The sequence below is a fragment of the Engraulis encrasicolus genome, chromosome 20 (assembly GCF_034702125.1).
Source record: "Engraulis encrasicolus isolate BLACKSEA-1 chromosome 20, IST_EnEncr_1.0, whole genome shotgun sequence".
NCBI classification, from domain to species: Eukaryota; Metazoa; Chordata; class Actinopteri; order Clupeiformes; family Engraulidae; genus Engraulis; species Engraulis encrasicolus.
In genome coordinates this window covers 35,138,567-35,158,566 of record NC_085876.1, presented here as the reverse complement: position 1 = coordinate 35,158,566, position 20,000 = coordinate 35,138,567, and the positions used below count along the sequence as shown (strand labels likewise).

Sequence of the window (20,000 nt, the reverse complement as noted above, 5' to 3'; positions counted from 1 at the left end):
GTTGCAATACTGGCCCATGGCAACCAATGAAGCGACAGCATTCTGATCCCGCCTTCAGCTGTTTTTTTTTTTTTAGACAAATACAACACTGATCATAAGACCACACAATCCCCCCTCACCTGCTATTTAAACCATAAATACTCGTTCAAGTCCAGGGCGGCACTTATCCAACCAATCACAGTCCTGCTGTTCTGCTTCTTTCCAACCAATGGTGGGGCACAATAGCAGCCAAAAGTCCCGCCCCTGGTAATGTGTGGAGAGCATCATCAAGTGTCATCTACGAATGGCATGAGCGTCTGTGTCTGTCAATCAACCATCTTCATCCTCCTCCTCCTCCTCTTCCTCCTCCACCACCATCATCATCGACATTGTACTGGTTTCATGGGTCCTTAGTGTAATAGCCCTGCGGTGGAGTGGGATGAGTGTGTTTTTTTTAGTTTGACCACTGTGTGTGTGTGTGTGTGTGTGTGTGTGTGTGTGTGTGTGTGTGTGTGTGTGTGTGTGTGTGTGTGTGTGTGTGTGTGTGTGTGTGTGTGAGAGAGAGACTGGAGTGTGTTAGAGGAGGAGTGGGATGCCTGATGGGGGTGTTGTGTGAGTGTGTGTGTATGTGTGCGTGTGTCCTTTAGGAGGTGGCGATCTCTCCCCCTACGTGTCGCCACGGTTGGGGCTGCTCCAGCGGTGACAGATACTCTGTGGAGAGACAGAAAGACAGTCAAACAGAGACAGGTACCCTACAGAGTTGCAGACAGATATTCAATAGACAGAGACACTGTCCGGAAGAGACAAGTATTCTGTCAAAAACAGTACGACATACTTTGATGAGAGACATAACCAAAGACAGTCATATGCCGGTAAGACAGAGACACAGATACTCTATTGAAAGACAGAATGACAGACATATTGATGGTCTTTGTCAGACAGATACTATGCGCAGAAAAACAGACAGACATCAGAGACAGACAGAGGCACAAATACATGGGTTTGCAGTGTTTGTAAACACGATGTTGTGAGGAGGGGCAAGACACTGGCAGACTATCCTAGCTCCGCACATCGTCTGGCAAAAGCCTCCAGCTCGGTTGGCGTTGCATTGCATTGGCGTTTAGCCAATGAGCAAACAGTTGAGAGTGGTGACGCAGAACTCACCCGCAAAGCCCGTTACTGATTGGTTAAGGTAACTGTATTCACACTTTCCTTTTGTTATTTGTATGCTTTTGCGACACTATATCGTAACAGACATGCTAAAAAAGCGAAATATGGGTTTTAATTTGAATTCGGAATGCCAATGAATTAAATGGTAGCGTAAGATCAGAAATGTCAAAAATGTAGAACCCATGTATACTCTGCTGAAAGACAGAGACAGGCTGACCAAGAAATTCAGGTAGAGACCAAGTGAAAAAAAGACAGACAGACAGACAGACAGACAGACAGACAGACAGACAGACAGACAGACAGACAGACAGACAGACAGACAGAGAGAGAGAGAGAGAGAGAGAGAGAGAGAGAGAGAGAGAGAGAGAGAGAGAGAGAGAGAGAGAGAGAGAGAGAGAGAGAGAGAGAGAGAGAGAGAGATTGGCATAATGAGACAGGGAAGTGGGGGAAAAAGATAACATGCAGTAAGCGAGAAATAATAGAGGACAAGGGAGGAAGGAGAGGAGAAGAGAAGAGAAGAGGAAGGGAAAGAGTCATATAGCATGAGACAACTAAGCTCACAAACAAAGCTGTTTGGAATATAGAGTAGGAAGGGGAAGTGGAGGGTACAGATGAACACACTTCACAGTGCTTGTAAACATGAGGTTATGTGGTTGTTTTGCTTCCACAGCAGGGCTGTAACGATATTGTATCGAACCGAGAAATCGTGATACACAGAGTCACAATACTGTATCGTGATACAAGGAGGCAGTATCGTGATACGCCCTTTCAAAGTTTTATTACCCATTAGTCCAGAAAACAACCTTATGATTTGATGTGATAGTGTTCCCAAACTTCAGTGGAGATACATTTCAGAAATCGCGGGCTGTATCGAACCGTAGGTCAAAAATCGTGATATGAACCGAATTGTGAGTTGAGTGTATCGTTACAGCCCTATTCCACAGTGCACAACGTTACGCATTTACGGGAGCCGATGGTGCAAAGGCATCCTGAGCTTGTTAACCGAACTCGGACTGTGCAATTACTTTTTGGAATACGATTGGGTACAGTTAATTCCCCTAACTTCCCTGTTGAACGGTAAATGTTGGCAAACTGTTTCTTTTGTTGACACCAACACGCTTGGTTTTCAGTTATTGGACCTGTTTGAGAGGCTGAAACATGACAACATCCTGGCACTGACCAGCTTTGTGTGTGTATTCCCTTCTTCAAACTTAAGAAAACAAGGATATGAGCTCGGCACGCAATAACACACGACACACTGGGTCAATGTCAATGAAGACAAATCAAAGAAATTAAGGAATTAAGATGCATGGATGAATATTGTAATTTTTAAAAAAGGGGCTTTTGTCCCTTTAATGGACAGGGTAGTGTGAAAGTTAGCGAGTGGGAGAAAGTCGGTGACGGATTTGGAAACAACCCGGGATGGGGACCTGGATTCCTGGCAAAACACTACAGTGCCTTAGCCGTTTGAGCAACGGCTAAAGCCTTAACATTAATATTTTAACCCATTGACGCCTAAGGCACCTGCAAAAAAGGATGCTGAATGCCTGACCCCTTTTTAAGAGAAGCTGACCTCAGCCTATAAAAACCTAAATATCTCAGCCTCTGAAGCATGTAAAAACATGCAATACGAAGGCATTTAAAAGCTAAGACCCTCATCTTTCATTAGAATGTGTTCATTCATCTCAAACAAACAAAGATTTTTGATAAAAATGTCTCAAATCTCATGAGCCTGAATGTTGCGTAATGACGCTCCAGGCGCCAGGGCCAATGTTGCGCAACGCAACATCAGGCATCAATGGGTTAATATCTGAAATGAATGATGGTGTTAAAAATTCATGAAAGGGGACAAGTTGGTCAATGGGCAATATCAATTTTGACGATGAGCATCTAAAAAGGCCACAAACTGAACTTTTAAAATATAATGATATCCGGCATGGTGCTTGAATGCCATCACCACTTCATTTGGTAAAGGGTCAAGAGCAGGGAACACCAATATGGCAGTATGCAGAAATACAGTGGAGCACTTTATAATATACAGATATGCAGGCTACAGGGAGCCACAAGTCAGAGGGGGGTTGCTATAGCCTCAATGACCTCTCCTCATTGTTCTGTTTTCTGGTGGATTTAAACATCACATGATCTTTCTTTCTATCAGACACACACACACACACACACACACACACCTCTCTCCCGCTTGGGCGCACGCACACCAACACACACACACACACACACACACACACACACACCTCTCTCCCGCTTGGGCGCACGCACACCAACACACACACAGCTCTCTCTCTCTCTCTCTCTCTCTCTCTCTCTCTCTCTCTCTCGCTCTCTCGCTCTCTCTCTCGCTCTCTCTCTCGCTCTCCCTTGCACACTAGCACCCGCGCACACGCACATACACGTGAGTCCCTGCCTCGTGAAAACATCAATGAGGGCAAAGACCAACTTTTATGCGCAGTCCTCAACAAGTGCATGCACACTCACAAAATCATTTTCACATTCACTTCCCACTGCTCTAAGCAAGTACTAGTTCACTAGGTTCATCTATTATTAAGAAGGTATAAAATCTTATGTAAATACCATTTTTAGAGTGTGTGTAAAAACAAGCAAAGTTTAACTACATGCTCTCATGCCAGATGGACAGGCAGACAAAAGGTGTGCGTGTGCCAGGGCTTGATATTAACTTTTTCAATCACCGGCCTCTGTGGCTAGTGGTTGTCCCGAGTCACTAGCCATTCAGTTATCCTACTAGCCAAAAATGTGACCGTTTTTTTTCTCTTCCTTCATCATAGTACTGTACGTCTAACGTCAGAAGATTTGGTGCTACAGCAGGAGGATATGTGCATAGCTTTCTAAATGGAAAATAAATACATCTAACAAATAGAAGCTGAATAAGTGAGCTTTTTCTGATCTTAAATGCAAACAATTGACACACAACAGGCAAACAGCAGAATGCAGCCTGATATGATTTGTCCTACCAAGGAATAAGCTACCTGCAAAATTGTCTGGTGACACTGAAATTATTACTAGCCACAGCCAAGTTTTACCAGCATTTGGTTAGTTGGCAGGGGCCAATGTCAAGCCCTGGAGAGAGTGTGTGTGTGTGTGTGTGTGTGTGTGTGTGTGTGTGTGTGTGTGTGTGGTGTGTGTGTGTGATTTTACTAAAAATACATCATGTGTACCGTATATACACTTCAGTGTTTATTTCACCAGAAATGTTTTGACAAATTAAATACTGCCAAAGGCCGATAACACATTTCTCGTGCCCCCCCCCTCTCTAATCCTCCTCCTGTGTTAGAGACTGGAACATTCTCTGTGCTAGTAACAATACTACCCCCAATTCCAGCCCTCAGCCCAACCCCAACCCCCACGAATGCCCATGCCCAGAAAGCAGCTTTCAAACTGCATTAAGCCCAACTCAATAGCTCCCGGCTCCACCTGGAACCCCCTGTCGTGTCGATATGGGCTACCTGTCGAGCTGTGCTACGAAAGCCATTACGACACACTACAGTAGAGCTCCTGTCTTGTCGATATTAGCTACCTGTCAAGCTACGCTACCAGGGCATTACAACACGCTACATCAGAGCCCCTGGTGTGTCGATATTAGCTAGCCGTCAAGCTACGCTACCAAGGCATTACAACACACTACATCAGAGCCGCTGTCGTGTCAATGTTAGCTACCTGTCGAGCTACGCTACCAAACTATTACAACAAACTACAGTAGAATTCCTGTTGTGTCAATATGGGCTACCTATCGAGCTGCGCTAATAAACCATTACAACGTGCTACAGCAGAGCCCCTGTCGCGTCAATGTTAGCTACCTGTCGAGCTGCGCAACTAAGCCATTACATGGACAGAGCAACCCCTGCTCCAGTTGTGGCTGTACAGAGTCTTGCTGCTGCTGCTGCCTGTTCTTGCTGTCTGCTTTGCTCAACATGCAAATGCTGTGTAGATAAGCAGAGGGAGCCAGATGAGGTGAATGTACACTGTGTGTGTGTGTGTGAGACGCAAAATACACACAGACACAAGCAACTGTGGCCTGTTTCCAAACATGGACTTGGGGCCCGCAGGGAGGAAAGTGAAGGACAAGCAGGGCCACAAAGGAGCAGAGAAGAGAGGAGAGGAGAGGAGACGGGAGGGGAGGAGAGGTGAGGGGAGGAGAAGGGAAGAGAAGAGAGGAGAGGAGCAGAGAGGAGAAAGGAAGAGAGGAGAAGAGTAGGGCAGAGAGGAGAGAAGCAGAGAGGAGAGGAACAGAGAGGAGAAGGGAAGAGAGGAGAAGAGTAGGCCAGAGAGGAGAGAAGCAGGGAGGAGAGGAACAGAGAGGAGAGGAGTAGGCCAGAGAGGAGAGGAGCAGAGAGGAGAAGGGAATAGAGGAAAAGAGTAGGCCAGAGAGGAGAGGAGCAGAGAGGAGAGGAACAGAAAGGAGAAGGGAAGAGAGGAGAAGAGTAAGCCAGAGAGGAGATGATGATGATGTTTACATTTATTGCCATTTCAGCAGCTATGGCTATGGCCAAGAGGGGAGAAGAGAAGAGAAGAGGACAGAATAGGGGTGCAGGGAGGAGAATGGAAGATTAAGAGTGGTGAGGAGAGGAACCGTGAGGAGAATGGAAGAGAAGTGCGGAGAGGAGAGGAACAGAGAGGAGAAAGGAGGAGGAGAGAAGAGTAGAGCAAGGCGAGGAGGTGCGGAGAGAGGAAGTCCATTAGAGGAGAGGAGCAGGGAAGAGCACTGAAGAGAGGAGAGAGGGGTGGTGGAGGGACGAGGGAGGAGAGTAGCAGAGAGAAAAAAGTGGGGCAAGGACAAGAGAGATGTGCAGAGATGGTGGGCGCAAGACGAGAGGAATAAAAAGAGGAGATCAGAGAGGAGCAGGGAGGGGAGGAGAGTAGGAGCAGCGAGGAGCAAAGACGAGACGGAGGATTCTTTCCATTATCCAAACTCCCGTCCTCCCTTGTGCTTGTGGCCTCATGGTGACATCGCACGGCATCATTGACGACTGAAGTTTAACTCAATTATCTTGCAAAGGACATTTTCTCATTTTCAATTGGGATTGCCGATGGGAAAAATTCCCCAAACGTTGTAGCTAGGCTAACAGCTGGGAAACTGTTGTTTTTCGGGGCATCAATGAAGCGCAGGGCCACAAGCACAGGTCAGGGATGGGTTGATTGATTGTTGATTGTTTACATTTATTGCCATTTCAGCAGCTATGGCTATATCATGGCCAATACAGATAGAGAAAAAAAAAACATTACATCACATTTAAAAAAAGAAACACAACTGTATAAATTAAGAGACTAAATACGGTTCTTAACATAGGTCAAGGATGGGAGTTAGTATAACGGGATGTACCCAGGAATAGAGGTTCATCGAAAATTCGGCCACCGAAAATATTCGTCCAAAAATGCAAAAAGACACTTTCGGTTTTCGGCCGAATCAGATGCTGAATAGAAAATGTATTGAAAATGACCAATAATGACACCAATTTAGGTCAACTCGAACATTTGAAGATTTCAAATAACATTTATTTACATTGAAAAACATGTCTAGACATTTATTTTGAGACGTTGATTTAAGCAATATTTTAAAATAATGAAAAACCTAACTTTTCATAACTTTTAACTGAAATTCGGCCAAGTGATTAATTATTATTCGGTTTCTGTTTCGGTTTCGGTTTCCGCCACAAATTTTTATTTCGGTGCACCTCTACCCAGGAACATACTGTGGCATCCATACCGTTATTACATCAGTTCTTACTGTGGAGTGTACTGGGCCGTGCTGCTTACCATTATTACTGCAGTTCTTATTGTCCTTGTCAGAGGCCTCTTCCTCAACCTGTAACCAACAGGAGGGGGGAGGGGGCAAGAAAGACAGAGGACAGAGAATGAGACGGAAAGGGGGAGAGAAAAAAAGAGAGAGGGACAAGAGTAATGGAGTGTGTGTGAGAGAGAGAGAGAGAGAGAGAGAGAGAGAGAGAGAGAGAGAGAGAGAGAGAGAGAGAGAGAGCGAGAGGGAGAGAGCGAGAGAGAGAGAGAGAGAGAGAGCGAGAAAGAAAGAGAGACAGAGAGAGAGAGCGAGAAAGAAAGAGAGACAGAGAGAGAGAGAGCGAGAAAGAAAGAGAAACAGAGAGAGAGAGAGAGAAAGAAAGAGAGAGAGAGAGAGAGAGAGAGAGAGAGAGACAGACAGGAACATAAAATGTAAATTGGATTCCTGAAGGTTGGATAATGTTAAAGCAGAAATATAATGCGATTTTTCATTTTATTTCTGGGGGTGTGTCATTTGTGTCATGTTGTACGCTCTCTCTCTCACTCGTGCACGCACACACATCTACGTGCTAATGCTGGGGGCGTGTGATTTGTGTCAGCTCACCTCTTTCCTCCATTTCAGTTCACAAAAGATCCTCTCAAAGCACTCTTGCATGTAGTTAAACTGTGGAGGTAAAACACACACATATTTTATGAATGGTTAATAATAAACAAGTATGCTGAAATATTACTTGCTTAGAGCTGCGAGAAAAGAATAGGAACAGGAGTTTTACTGGCATGTCTATCAATCTAATACTTTATACTTATAAACAAAACTTTTAATCTTGTTTTATGTTTATTATTTTATGGTTTTTATTGTGTAATTTTATCTCTTCTTCCATATTGATTTGTTCTGTTTTGTCTGTAAATGTAATTGTGATGTGTGCTGCCGCCTTGGCCAGGGCTCACTTGTAAAAGAGAATTTTATTCTCAATGTGATTTTATTTCCCTGGTTAAATAAAGGTAAAATAAAAAAATATAAAAAATGTGTAAGCAGTATGTAGCAGCATGTCTGTGAGTGTGAGAGCGAGTATGTGTGTACGTGTGTGGTGTGACTCAGCACAGTGTATTCGAAGTAGAATGTGGGTGCATGTCATGTGCCGGTGTGTGTGTGTGTCTGTGTGTGTGTGTGTGTCTGTCTGTGTGTGTGTGTCTGTGTGTGTGTGTGTGTGTGTGTGTGTGTGTGTGTGTGTGTGTGTGTGTGTGTGTGTGTGTGTGTGTGTGTGTGTGTGTGCACGTGCGTGCGCGCGTCTGTCTGTGTTTGTGTGTCGTACGTGAGGGGTGAATATCTTGACCCAGCGTGGCTTCTTCTCTCCCCGGGCGTACTCGAAGCAGAAGGCCATGCCCTCCTCGTCCGTGTCCCAGCGCTGCATCTCTGCCCACTCAAACGCTATCACCTGGTTCTGGAGAGGACCAGACATACACACACACACCATTAAATTACATTGCACTCAGCTGACGCTTTTCAATGCGACTGACAGTAAATGTACAGGGTATGGGTTACAGTACCCGTCAAGGGGATTTCAGCCCTTGATGGGGGTGTAGGGAGAGGTAAGGGTGGAATTTGAACCAGCAGCTCTCTGCTCTCAATACCACCTTCCTAACCATTAGGCCACGGCTGCTCAGACAGACAGATGCACACCAGGGATGGAAATAAGCACCAGTCCACCTGCCAATGACGGGTAAATTTCAGTGGTGACTGGTACATTTTTCAACCAACCAGTCACTTTGACTGGCAAAAACAGTGAGTGACTGGTAGATTTTGAAATCTACCTGCCACCGTGACAGGTGGGGAAAAAACGTAAGTTCCACCCCTGATGCACACGCATATGCACAGACTCCCATGCACCTGGTACTGAGGTAGTTAAAAGTGCGCTGTGTAAGATTTTTAGTATATTATTTACAGAGTTCATGCTGTCCATTCACAAATGTTACCCTTTTCACAAATACTTGCCACCCCCCATCAAATTTCATATCTTCCTTATGACTGGGAATCTTACACTTTTCATTCATACAATATTATACTTTTCATAATTTCATTGTCTGAATTTCCAGAAATAGCCATTTTTAGCTGCAAAACTTACTGCACTTTGGTTATACTAGTTTAAGATTTCATTTGGCAGTAGGCAGCACGGTTTCAATGAGCAGCATACTGTAGTTGCAATACCTACTCTAGCCACCATTCTACTAGCCTGGTCCTGACCATCCCATAATACTACCATTTCATTTCGTATTTATGGTCTGGCATTTGTTTGCTCTGAAGCGATTGTAGAAAGCAGGAAGTTTGCACTCAGTTATAGTTTGAAATTATTGGACACCTCTCACCCAATCGCTGGCAGTTACTCAACAACAACATAGCGCAGACCAATGGCTCTGGCGCAGATGTGTACGTCATTGTCACGAGCGTTCTCCCCCTTTCGTCCCCACGTGGGGGGCGTATTCGATTATTGGCTGTTTTCTGGGGGGCGTTGCAATCAAAATTCTACTGCTGCAAGCACTCCACAGAGAAGCACGGCCAGACTACAGTAGTGGAGCCAATCCTTTGGCGGAAGTACGTAGGATGGCTCGCGAGGCTACCATTCTACACAGTGCACCTTTAAAGAAAGAGTAACCCCCCACACACACACAGAGACACAGACACACACATTTCCATGTAGTTATATACACGCCTTACGCCAGCGTGATCTTAAAAGCCACTGTGGTTTTAAAAAGCCAGAGTTTCCTTTTGACTATCACATGAGACTTCATGTGAACTTTGGTCTGGATATTTCTCGAGAATTCCGTATAGTAACATCCTTCCCCTTTCAGCAAGACAGCTCTTCAGAGGCAGCCGGTTAGATGTGGCTTTATCAGGAACTAACAGAAACAAATGTGGTAAACAGTGATTTGAACCGGTTCAAAGAATGAAAAATGAAAACTGGGAACTTTTTCTATTTTACATGGAACCAAATCAAAACCAGAAACGTAATTGTTTGTTATGTTCAAAAACAGGAACACTTTATTAAAAATAATGGTGACCGGTTAATACTGTTTTTCGTTTTGTTCCTCGTGATGATGTCATGTGGAGTTTTGTTGTTGTCCACTGAGTGGCATAGGCACTTGACTTTTGCTATGTCATTGACGTTTTTGTTGACAAGTGACAGATTTGAAATAATAATTGTCTTAAATAATTGTTTTCTTATTTAGTGAAGGTTGTAATAGTATTACATTTGGTTTGTTAAACACCTGACAGCGGACGTAATGAACCGTTCCAAGAACAATTTTGTTTTTGTTCAAACTGGTTAGGGAACATCAACTTACCGGTGGAACACAAAACCAGATAGGTTAAAATTCAGTTTCTGTTTGTAACGAACCGATTGGGAAAAAAACAGCTGGTTCAAAGCCTGGGTGGCAACATGCATGCATAGTCATGACTCATGTGTAAACCAACACTCTCACACACGTACATACACCTGATAGGTGACAGATTAGTTCTTGCAAGAACTCTAAGGTTCCTCTGAGAACTTTCAAAGGTTCCCCAATGTTCTGAAAATAAATAATCTCAAAGTACCTTTGGGTTCTTTCAGGGACCCTCAAATTGGCGTTCTTCCAAGAACCAATTTATCACTAAAAGTTCTGCTGAACCAATTTATCACCAATAACAAGGGCGGGGAACCGTTTTCATTCGAGTGCCACTTCATAGTACGGGCCTAGGAGGCCTTTATAAAATTTGAACACAAACCAGGATTTCCCCCTGTACTTTAGGCCTATATTGAAGGAAGCCACCTTTACAACAGACCCCACCTTCACTAGGTTCCCTGCAAATATAACTTGTTGTATTGCAAATATATTTTCTACGATTTCTTCACAAAACACGTCATATTTCATGTGAAACTGTATAACAGGGCTATTCAATTATTTTTTCAAGTGGGCCACATTTTGAAACCAAGAGGTGAAGGTGGGCCGCACATGTCAGCGGCCGCCGCCGGTCACTAGGCTATAGATGGTAAAATAACTTTGGTAACACTTTATTTTAGGGACACATCTATTAGCACTAATACATACAATATTAATGCCTGTGTAAGTAACTTGTAAGGCATGTACTAAGCAAAATAAGACAGTTGTTAAGCATGTATTCACAAATGTCTTGTTCATGCCCAAGTAGGGATTTATTACTAATATAACCTTAGTAAGGACCAGTAAGCCTATATTTCTATTTATTAGTAAGTAGTAAGTGGCAGAATACAATGTGTATAAGCTCCCGACACACTGTGTGAACAAACCCTGAACAGTGTGAAAACAGATGCAGAATAAGGGTCCCTATTCTAAAGTGATGCATTGGTCAGCCCAGATGGCTCAGGGCCTCTGCACTACCAAAGTCCTAGGGCCCCCACACCACCCAGGCCTGCACTACCTAGCCCCCCTGATCTACAAAGTGTAAGTGTATATCAAATAATTAACACTTACCCAGCTGAGTCATCTAGTTTTCTCTTGTTCATATCAATGAGAGGGAGGTAACAAGAGCCTATATATAGCAAGGATTTAACGTACACTTGTCAATGGCGGTGGGTTGGTGAGATGTAATTTTTCTTCATGTACCACTGAGTTTTAATTGTAAAAAAAAAACCAAAATAAATGCAGGACATTAGAATAATAGTTTTGAAGCAAAACTAAACTACTCTTTTGTGATAATTAAGTGAATGTTTGAGAACATTAGCTTCAAGAAGTGCAGTGCATGATGGGTACGCAATCTAGGCCAATAGACAACCTACCCAGCTCTGAGCCTACGTCCTTAGCTCCTCCCCTCACTTGTGAAATTGAGTTGCTATCCAAACAATTTGCCATGTACGTAACAACAGAAATATTATCATTGCTGCATTGGCCATGCATTGCATTTCTGACTAAGGGCGTACCCATCATGCACTGCACTTCTTGTAGCTAAGTTTCTCAAACATTAACTTATTTATCAGAAAGGAATAGCTTAGTTTCGCTTCCAAACTATTACTCATCGTTATATTCTGCATTTATTGTAGGGTTTTTACAATTAAAAGTAATTGGTGTATGAAAAAATGACATCTCACCACCCACCGTCATTGATAACTTTACGTCCAATCCTTGCTATATAAAGCTTCCAATTACTTGTTAATGTAATGAGTAGAATAAGTGAGATCTTCATACCTACTGAGAATAATGTAGAATCTGAAATGTTCTTACACTTTGCTTCCCCGGGGGGGGGGGGCGGGGGGGGTGGCTAGGTAGTGCGGGGGCCCTAGGTAGTGCGGGGGCCCTAAGCCATCTAGGCTGAGCAATGCATCACTTTAGAATAGGGACCCTTATTCCACATCTGTTTTCACACTGTTCAGGGTTTGTTCACACAGTGTACCAGGAGCTTATACACATTGTATTCTGGCCCTTACTGCTTACACATAAATAGAAATCTAGGTCTACTAGGTCCTTACTAAGGTTATATTGGTAATAAATCCCTTATTGTGCATGAACAAGACATTTGTGAATACATGCTTAACAACTGTCTTATTTTGCTTAGTACATGCCTTACAAGTTACTTACACATGCATTAATATTTTATGTATTAGTGCTAATAGATGTGTCCCTAAAATAAAGTGTTACCATAACTTTTTCTAGATTTTTAAAAGCTAGCTTTAATCTTAACATTGAATGTTCAATCCTACAAGCAGGACAGAGATTCACAAAAAAGAATAATTTGTTGTCCATGCAATATCAAAACTGCAGTGCTTCAGCACTTACTGCAATAATCTGCAGGGGTGACTATCATAAACTCCTTGGAAAAAGGTAACTCAATGGGATCTACGTGTAATATATGTATGTCTGTATATAGGCCTCTGTCCTCCGTCTGTTTTTGTCAGTTAGTGCCTATGAATGTGGAGCGTGGCACATGTGCAATAGTCTTGTGATGTTATGTGTATGTCCTGTCTTGAACAAGTCTTTCTCAGGGATGCAAAATCAATTTCAGTGCAAACTGACAATAAAATACTACCGTATTGTATGCATTTGTATGCATATACCGTATGTACTGTATGCATTACAGCATTTTACAGTAGTTGCATTACAGCATTTTTACAGTAATTTGAATGAAAGCGTTTTTACAGCGCACCCACCTCTAGAGTGCCGTCCTCTGTGCAGGCGTGGAGCTTGAAGTGCTGGCTGCTGATGGCGGCGATCACGTGACCCTTCCTCCGCGAATCACACGAGCAGTGAGGGAACACCACCTCATTGTAGCCCTCACACGAACGCAACACACTCAGATACTACAGTGGAGAGAGAGAGAGAGAGAGAGAGAGAGAGAGAGAGAGAGAGAGGGAGAGAGAGAGAGAGGGAGAGAGAGAGAGAGAGAGAGAGAGAGAGGGAGGGAGAGAGAGAGAGAGAGAGAGAGAGAGAGAGAGAGAGAGAGAGGGAGAGAGAGAGAGAGAGGGGGGGGCAGAGGGGAGAGAGAGAGGGGGGGAGGGAGAGAGAGAGAGAGAGAGAGAGATAGGGGTAAAGAGAGAGAGCGAGAGAGGCAGAGGGAGAGGGTGCAAAAGAAAGAGAGAGAGAGAGGGTGGGAGAGTAGAGAGAGGAGGTGAAAGAAAGAGAGTGGGGGAGATTTCTATTGATTATGATTGCAGAGATACACAAAGACGTTGCATGCCTGCAGCAACACTCAAACACTACTTCAGATATTTGTTATGACCAGACAGTTCTTATCAGTATTCATTGGCAACAGTGCGTATGTGCCCAAGGCAATAAAACAAGTTGAAATCAGAAAGCATGAGGGAGTAAAACAGAAATGACTCAGAACTCTGACGCAGACAGATTTATATTAATCATGACTTGTATTTATTATGGATTCAGACTGGAGTTTATGTCTATACGCTCTGACAGCAGTGCATACTGCCATCCACGGCAGTAACAACTACCTGAAAAGAATTTTGAGAGAGAGAGAGAGAGAGAGAGAGAGAGAGAGAGAGAGAAAGAGAGAGAGAAAGAGAGAGAGAGAGAGAGAGAGAGATGAACTGAGAATTCTGTTTCATTCATGATGGATAAATTCCATGGTTTTGGCAAAAAACCTGTTGACATGCAAGCTTCACACAGCCAATCAAATTATACCCCTCTCCATTCCTTTCTTCTGACAAATGATGTTGATTGGCTGGAATTTTCTTACTGACCTTTCCTAACAGATAACATCTATTGAAATTGTTTCCATGTTTATTGGACGTCTCAAAAGACGATACATTCACATTCCAAACAGCTATTTATTTAATTCTACCATTTGCTTTCCTCTATTTTTTCAGTAGAATACTTGTATTAAACTCAACACCTCAATTTCCTTCGGGGTTTGTTACAGCCAGTTGTTGTCTATGTTTTGACTTACTAAGGTAACATTTTGGGTGAAGGATGAAACATTTAGTTGTTATGGCTAGTATGGATAAAATGTTTATGCCTGGATTAGGACTGTTGTTTTAAGAATGACAAAAACACCATTGGGGTGACATCAGGGGTCAAGCGATATAGCCAGGACGTCTAGTTAATTTTGTGAATGGGAATCGCAGGTTTGTAACACTAACCACCATATATTCTCTATTATTCTCTCCTAGTCTGTGACATTTTCATCCTTCTTTCGTCTAGTTTGGGTAATATATAGTTATTTTTAATGACTTTTACCCATGCTGGACTCAATGAATCATTTTGCACCGTAAATTTTGCGACGCGTTCAACCCCAGTCGAAGCCTAATGTTTGCCATGGAAAATGGACATTACAGGATTAATACAAGCACTCTACTGTCAACTATGCACTGCTCTCTCCACGTTTGATACAGAATTATCGGTCAGGGTTTAATCTTGGCCCCATCAGAACTGTCACCATCCTCTCTTTGTGTGTATTACAGAGTGAATATTCACCTTGAATGATGTTGATTTACTACTTGAGTCTACAGCCACACACTGCACATGGAATGCACTCTGAAAGGTCACTTTTGGTGGCATCTAAAAATCATGGCAGCTTTTTGATACTGTACCAGGCAGGCGTGGGTGGCGAGCGACTGAAGTATTGTTTCAAACTGCTGACCCTGCCTGCCTGAAACGCAGCCATGCACCTCTGACCTAATTTGCTGCCGGATTCAAGCGGGCCAACAGCTAAATGTCACCACCACTCTCTCTTAGATGGAACTCCCCCAGACTTGAGAGGCCAGACACAGGCACCCACCCACACACACACACAGTCCTCAGTCTCCACCCCAGCAGTAGGAAATGAGAGCAGGGAGAGGGAATGAGGGATGAGGGGGTTCCTGTGTAGCTACTGTTGGTCTGTAGCACGTCAGCTGACCACACCGAGGCCACGGGGCGACTTTCCACATTAGACTTAACTAGCATAGAGAGCCCCTACGCCCACTGTACAGAGACAGAAGGGGGGAGAGGCAGACAGAGACAGAGACACTGAGAGACAGAGACACAGAGAGACAGAGAGAAAGAGAGAGCGAGAGAGAGAGAGAGAGAGAGAGAGGCAGACAGAGGCAGAGACAGAGACAGAGAGAGAGAGAGAGAGAGAGAGAGAGAGAGAGACAGAGAGAGAACGAGAGAGACACAAAGAGAGACACAAAGAGAGACACAAAGAGAGACACAAAGAGAGACAGAGAGAGAGAGAGAGAGAGAGAGAGAGAGAGAGAGAGAGAGAGAGAGAGAGAGAGAGAGAGAGAGAGAGAGAGAGAGAGAAACAAAAAAAGACCATGAATCTCACCATTGCCATCTTGCGCTGCTCCGCGAGCTTCTGCAGCTGGTAGGATTTATCCTCGGCCTTGATGAAGCCCTTCTTCACATCGTCCTGCGCCTGCACACGAGACGCAAGGAGAGGAGACCAGACGAGACGAGAGAAGACAAGAGGAGTTTATTAGTTCATTTGGTTGATTTATTGCCAATTAAGCAGCGACAGCTATTTCAAGGACAAACTGGTGCAACTGCACATAATTTTTTTCATAATAATATCTTGCTCTTTGTGGCACTCCTTCCCATTTTCATTCCGAAAAGCTTTACTTCAGTATCTCCTTGGATGTATCCGGGGTATTTTAATCAAATCACAGAGGAGCACTGTGATTATGTGGCCATCTGTGATTTCGCCAGACCGGAAGTCCCTTTTTTCATAATACGATCAACAATCATTTTAAAAACCTCAAAGTGCAAGTCCCCAAAAGTGGGGAGGAGGGCATGGGCAGATAAGAGAGCATGGAGTGAGACGATGGGATCAGAGGATAAAAGAGAAGATGAAAAGATAGAAAAGGTGAGAGGAAAAGAGGGATAGAGGGAGAGGTGAGAGATGGAGAAGAAGTGAGAGGGGGGAAAAGGAGAAGAAGAAATGAGGTGCCAGAGCCGGAAACAGAAGAGGAAGGATAGAGGGAGAGGAAGAGGAGCAGAGAGGATGGAGAGATGAGAGAGGACAAGACACAGAAAAGTGGAGAGGAAAGGGAGAAGGCAAGGAGAATGCAGAAGAGAAGGAATAGAAGAGCAGGAATGGATAGAGGAAAAGGAGGATGACAAGGTGAATGCAGAGGAGAGGAGGAGGAGGAGGGGTGAACGGAGAGATCAGAAAGGATGAGAGACTTGAAGAGAGGAGGCGAGGAGAATGCAGAGGAGGGGAGATGAAAAAGTAAAGATGACAAGAGATTGGAGAATAAGGGAGTAGAGGGAAGAGAGGAGGACACAGAAGAGAGTGGAGGGTCAGAAGCTGATGCAACATTCAGACATCACCATACACACCCACCTGCAATATTTACACTTACACACACCACATGTAGACAACCAGGTACACACACACACACTCACACACTCACACTCACACTCACACACACACTCACACACACACACACACACACACACACACACACACACACACACACACACACACACACACACACACACACACACACACACACACACACACACACACACTCCCTTTAGTCGCTCTCTCTGCTCTCTCTCTCGTTTGTGACGGGTGGAAGACTGACTGCGTTACCTCGGGCAGTGGCATGTGGCCAGAGCTGACCCTGAAACAGTTCTAAAGAGCTGCGCTCTCTGACCTGCATCAGGTCTGATGGGAGAGCCGCTGACTGAAAACCTGCATGACAACAGAGGTAAGCTGCTGGCAGGATGGAGGGCTATGAGGCAGAGGTGTGGGGACACAAGTCACTTTTTCTGTGTGTGTGTGTGTGTCTCTGTGTGTGTGTGTGTGTCTGTGTGTGTGTGTCTGTGTCTGTGTGAGTGTGTGTGCGTGTGTGTGCGTGTGTGTGCGTGTGTGTGCGTGTGTGTGCGTGTGTGTGCGTGTGCGTGCGTGCGCGTGCGTGCGTGTGCGTGCGTGCGTGCGCGTGCGTGCGTGTGCGTGTGTGTGTGTGTGTGTGTCTGTGTCTGTGTGTTTATGTGTCTGTGTGTGTGTATGTCTCTGTGTGTGTGTATGTGTCTCTGTGTGTGTGTATGCGTCTCTCTGTGTGTGTGTATGCGTCTCTCTGTGTGTGTATGCGTCTCTCTGTGTGTGTATGCGTCTCTCTGTGTGTGTATGCGTATCTGTGTGTGTGTATGTGTCTCTGTGTGTGTGTGTGTGTACTGTGTGTGTGTTGTGTGTCTGTGTCTGTGTGTCTGTGTCTGTGTGTCTGCGTGTGTGTGTGTGTGTGTGTGTGTGCGTGCGTGTGTGTGTGCACAGAAGTCTAAGCCCATGCGTGTGTATGTGTAAGCAATGATTAATCCTTATTCAGTATTTATCCTTGGTTGAGTTCATGCAAGCAGTTTAAGTTTTTGTGGTTGCCTTGCCAACGCACATAAACATCCTGTTGCCTTTTGATAAAGTCAGCCAGATTCCAAATGCTCAAGCTCTGCTCAGGTGCACAATTATGCACACAAAGTCCAAGAGCCTGTGGAGTGCGTGTGTTAGACTGTATTTACCTATGGTTTGTGGGTGTGACACAGAGGGGGAGAGAGAGAGAGAGAGGGAGAGAGAGAGAGAGAGAGAGAGAGAGAGAGAGAGAGAGAGAGAGAGAGAGAGAGAGAGAGAGAGAGAGAGAGAGGAGAGAGAGAGAGAGAGAGGGAGAGAGAGAGAGAGAGAGAGAGAGAGAGAGAGAGAGAGAGAGAGAGAGAGATTCCCCGGGTGTATTTGCCTATGGCTTGGTAGGTGTGTGTGTCTAAGGGATATGAAAACCAGTTTGTGTGTAGTATGGCTGCACACACACAATCCTACCAACACAAACAACCCCTACGCAGCCTGATCACTCTCACTTCAACAGAAACTCACTTCACTTCCACAAGAGCGCCTGATACACAGCAATGTCTGCTTCTTGTAATCTACAGGCTATAATCTACAGGCAATGCTTGCTTCTTGTAATCTATAGGCTATCTATAGGCAATGCCTGCTTCTTGTAATCTACAGGCTATCTACAGGCTATAATCTACAGGCAATGCTTGCTTCTTGTAATCTATAGGCTATCTATAGGCAATGCCTGCTTCTTGTAATCTACTGTATAGGCTATCTTTAGGCAATGCCTGCTTCTTGTGAACATCTACAAGTAGAGGGTGTGATAGCTACTGTAGACAGTCTACTGAGCTGAACAAAACATTATACGGCCATTGGCTTTATAGCTCAGAAAATTGCTCTGAAACTGACCGCAACAATGTTTGCATTGTTGTAGTTGATATGTGAATGTAGGGCTGGACGAAAAATCATAATCACGATTATTTAGATAAATGTTTGCATTGTTGTTGTAGTTGATATGTGAATGGCACCGGTCACAAGAGTACAAAGGATCTTGGTCAAGTTAATGGGTATCTTTAAAATTATCGTTTTTGTATGTTTTTTTGACATACAGCTATGAATTTTATAGGTGATCACAATGGAAGTGTTTACAAAGCGGCACGTCAGCAGACTGCTCACCATGACTAACACAGAGCACGATTGGAATGGAGAAAATGTGCCATGACGCAACAAAAGGCGACCGCTGAGAGCACGAGAGAGTTGCACCATCACCGTTTCCCATTCTCCACTGGGAACAAAGGCTGCCTAGCACTAGATACAGGAAATACCACCTTTCATCTGTCTCTGTCTCTGTCTCACACACACACTGTCTCTGTCTCACACACACACTGTCTCACACACACACTGTCTCTGTCTCACACACACACTGTCTCTGTCTCTGTCTCTGTCACACACACACACACACGCACACGCACACACACACACACACACACACACACACACACACACACACACACACACACACACACACACACACACACACACACACACACACACACACACACACACACACCGTGTAAATCAAAAGGTCTGATAACATCGAGGTCATGTTTCAGATCATTACTGAGATATGCATGCTTCACGTGCAATACTGTACTTCTGCAATGCTACTACTACTGCTACTACACCACTACTACAGTGGTTGGACAAAATAACTGAGACACCTGTCATTTTAGTTTGGGAGGTTTCATGGCTCAAGTGGACCAACCTGTTGGCAAATCTTCATTAATGCACATTGCACCAGTAAGGTGAAGTGTGAAGGTTCAATTAGTAGGGTAAGAGTACAGTTTTGCTCACAATTTTGCAATACACACAACATTATGGGTGATTTTTTTGTTGCGCGTGTAACTGTTTTTTTGACCGAGACAGCAAGTCTTTGTGATGTATCAAGAGAACAGGATTAATTGTGGACGCAAGAGGAAGCTGTCTGAAAGGGATGTTTGGGTGACCAGTTGTGAATATTGACCCTGTGGAGCTTTCGATGGACCGTTCTCGTGGAAACAGGAGAGTTGAGGTGCACATTTAATTCTACCGTGATTTGGACGGCTGTGGTTTTATGTTTTTTGGATACAGTCCGTGTTAGCACCCAAACATCCCTTTCAGAGACTTCATACAGCTTCCTCTTGCATCCACAGTTAATCCTGTTGGATGTGGTTCATCCTTCTTGGTGGTACACAGACTTTACCTTGGATACTCTTGATACATCACAACAACTTACTTTCTCGGTCAAGGACGCAACAGTTACACGCGCACCAAGAATTTCTCAGTA

General features: G+C 44.3%; 1 protein-coding gene across 1 annotated transcript in view; it reads right to left on the bottom strand.

Annotated features, from left to right (window-relative positions):
* Positions 1-20,000, bottom strand: part of snx27a (sorting nexin 27a) — a 51,284-nt gene that overhangs the window by 278 nt on the left and 31,006 nt on the right. Inside the window, exons 8-13 of the mRNA XM_063185810.1 lie at positions 15,680-15,769; positions 13,068-13,217; positions 8,226-8,354; positions 7,517-7,576; positions 6,934-6,982; positions 1-690 (exon numbers count right to left, since the gene is read on the bottom strand). The exon at positions 1-690 is cut by the window's left edge and continues 278 nt beyond it. Of these exons, the coding sequence (XP_063041880.1) occupies positions 623-690; positions 6,934-6,982; positions 7,517-7,576; positions 8,226-8,354; positions 13,068-13,217; positions 15,680-15,769 (546 nt within the window). The 3' untranslated portion in view covers positions 1-622. The remainder of the gene's footprint in view (positions 691-6,933; positions 6,983-7,516; positions 7,577-8,225; positions 8,355-13,067; positions 13,218-15,679; positions 15,770-20,000) is intronic.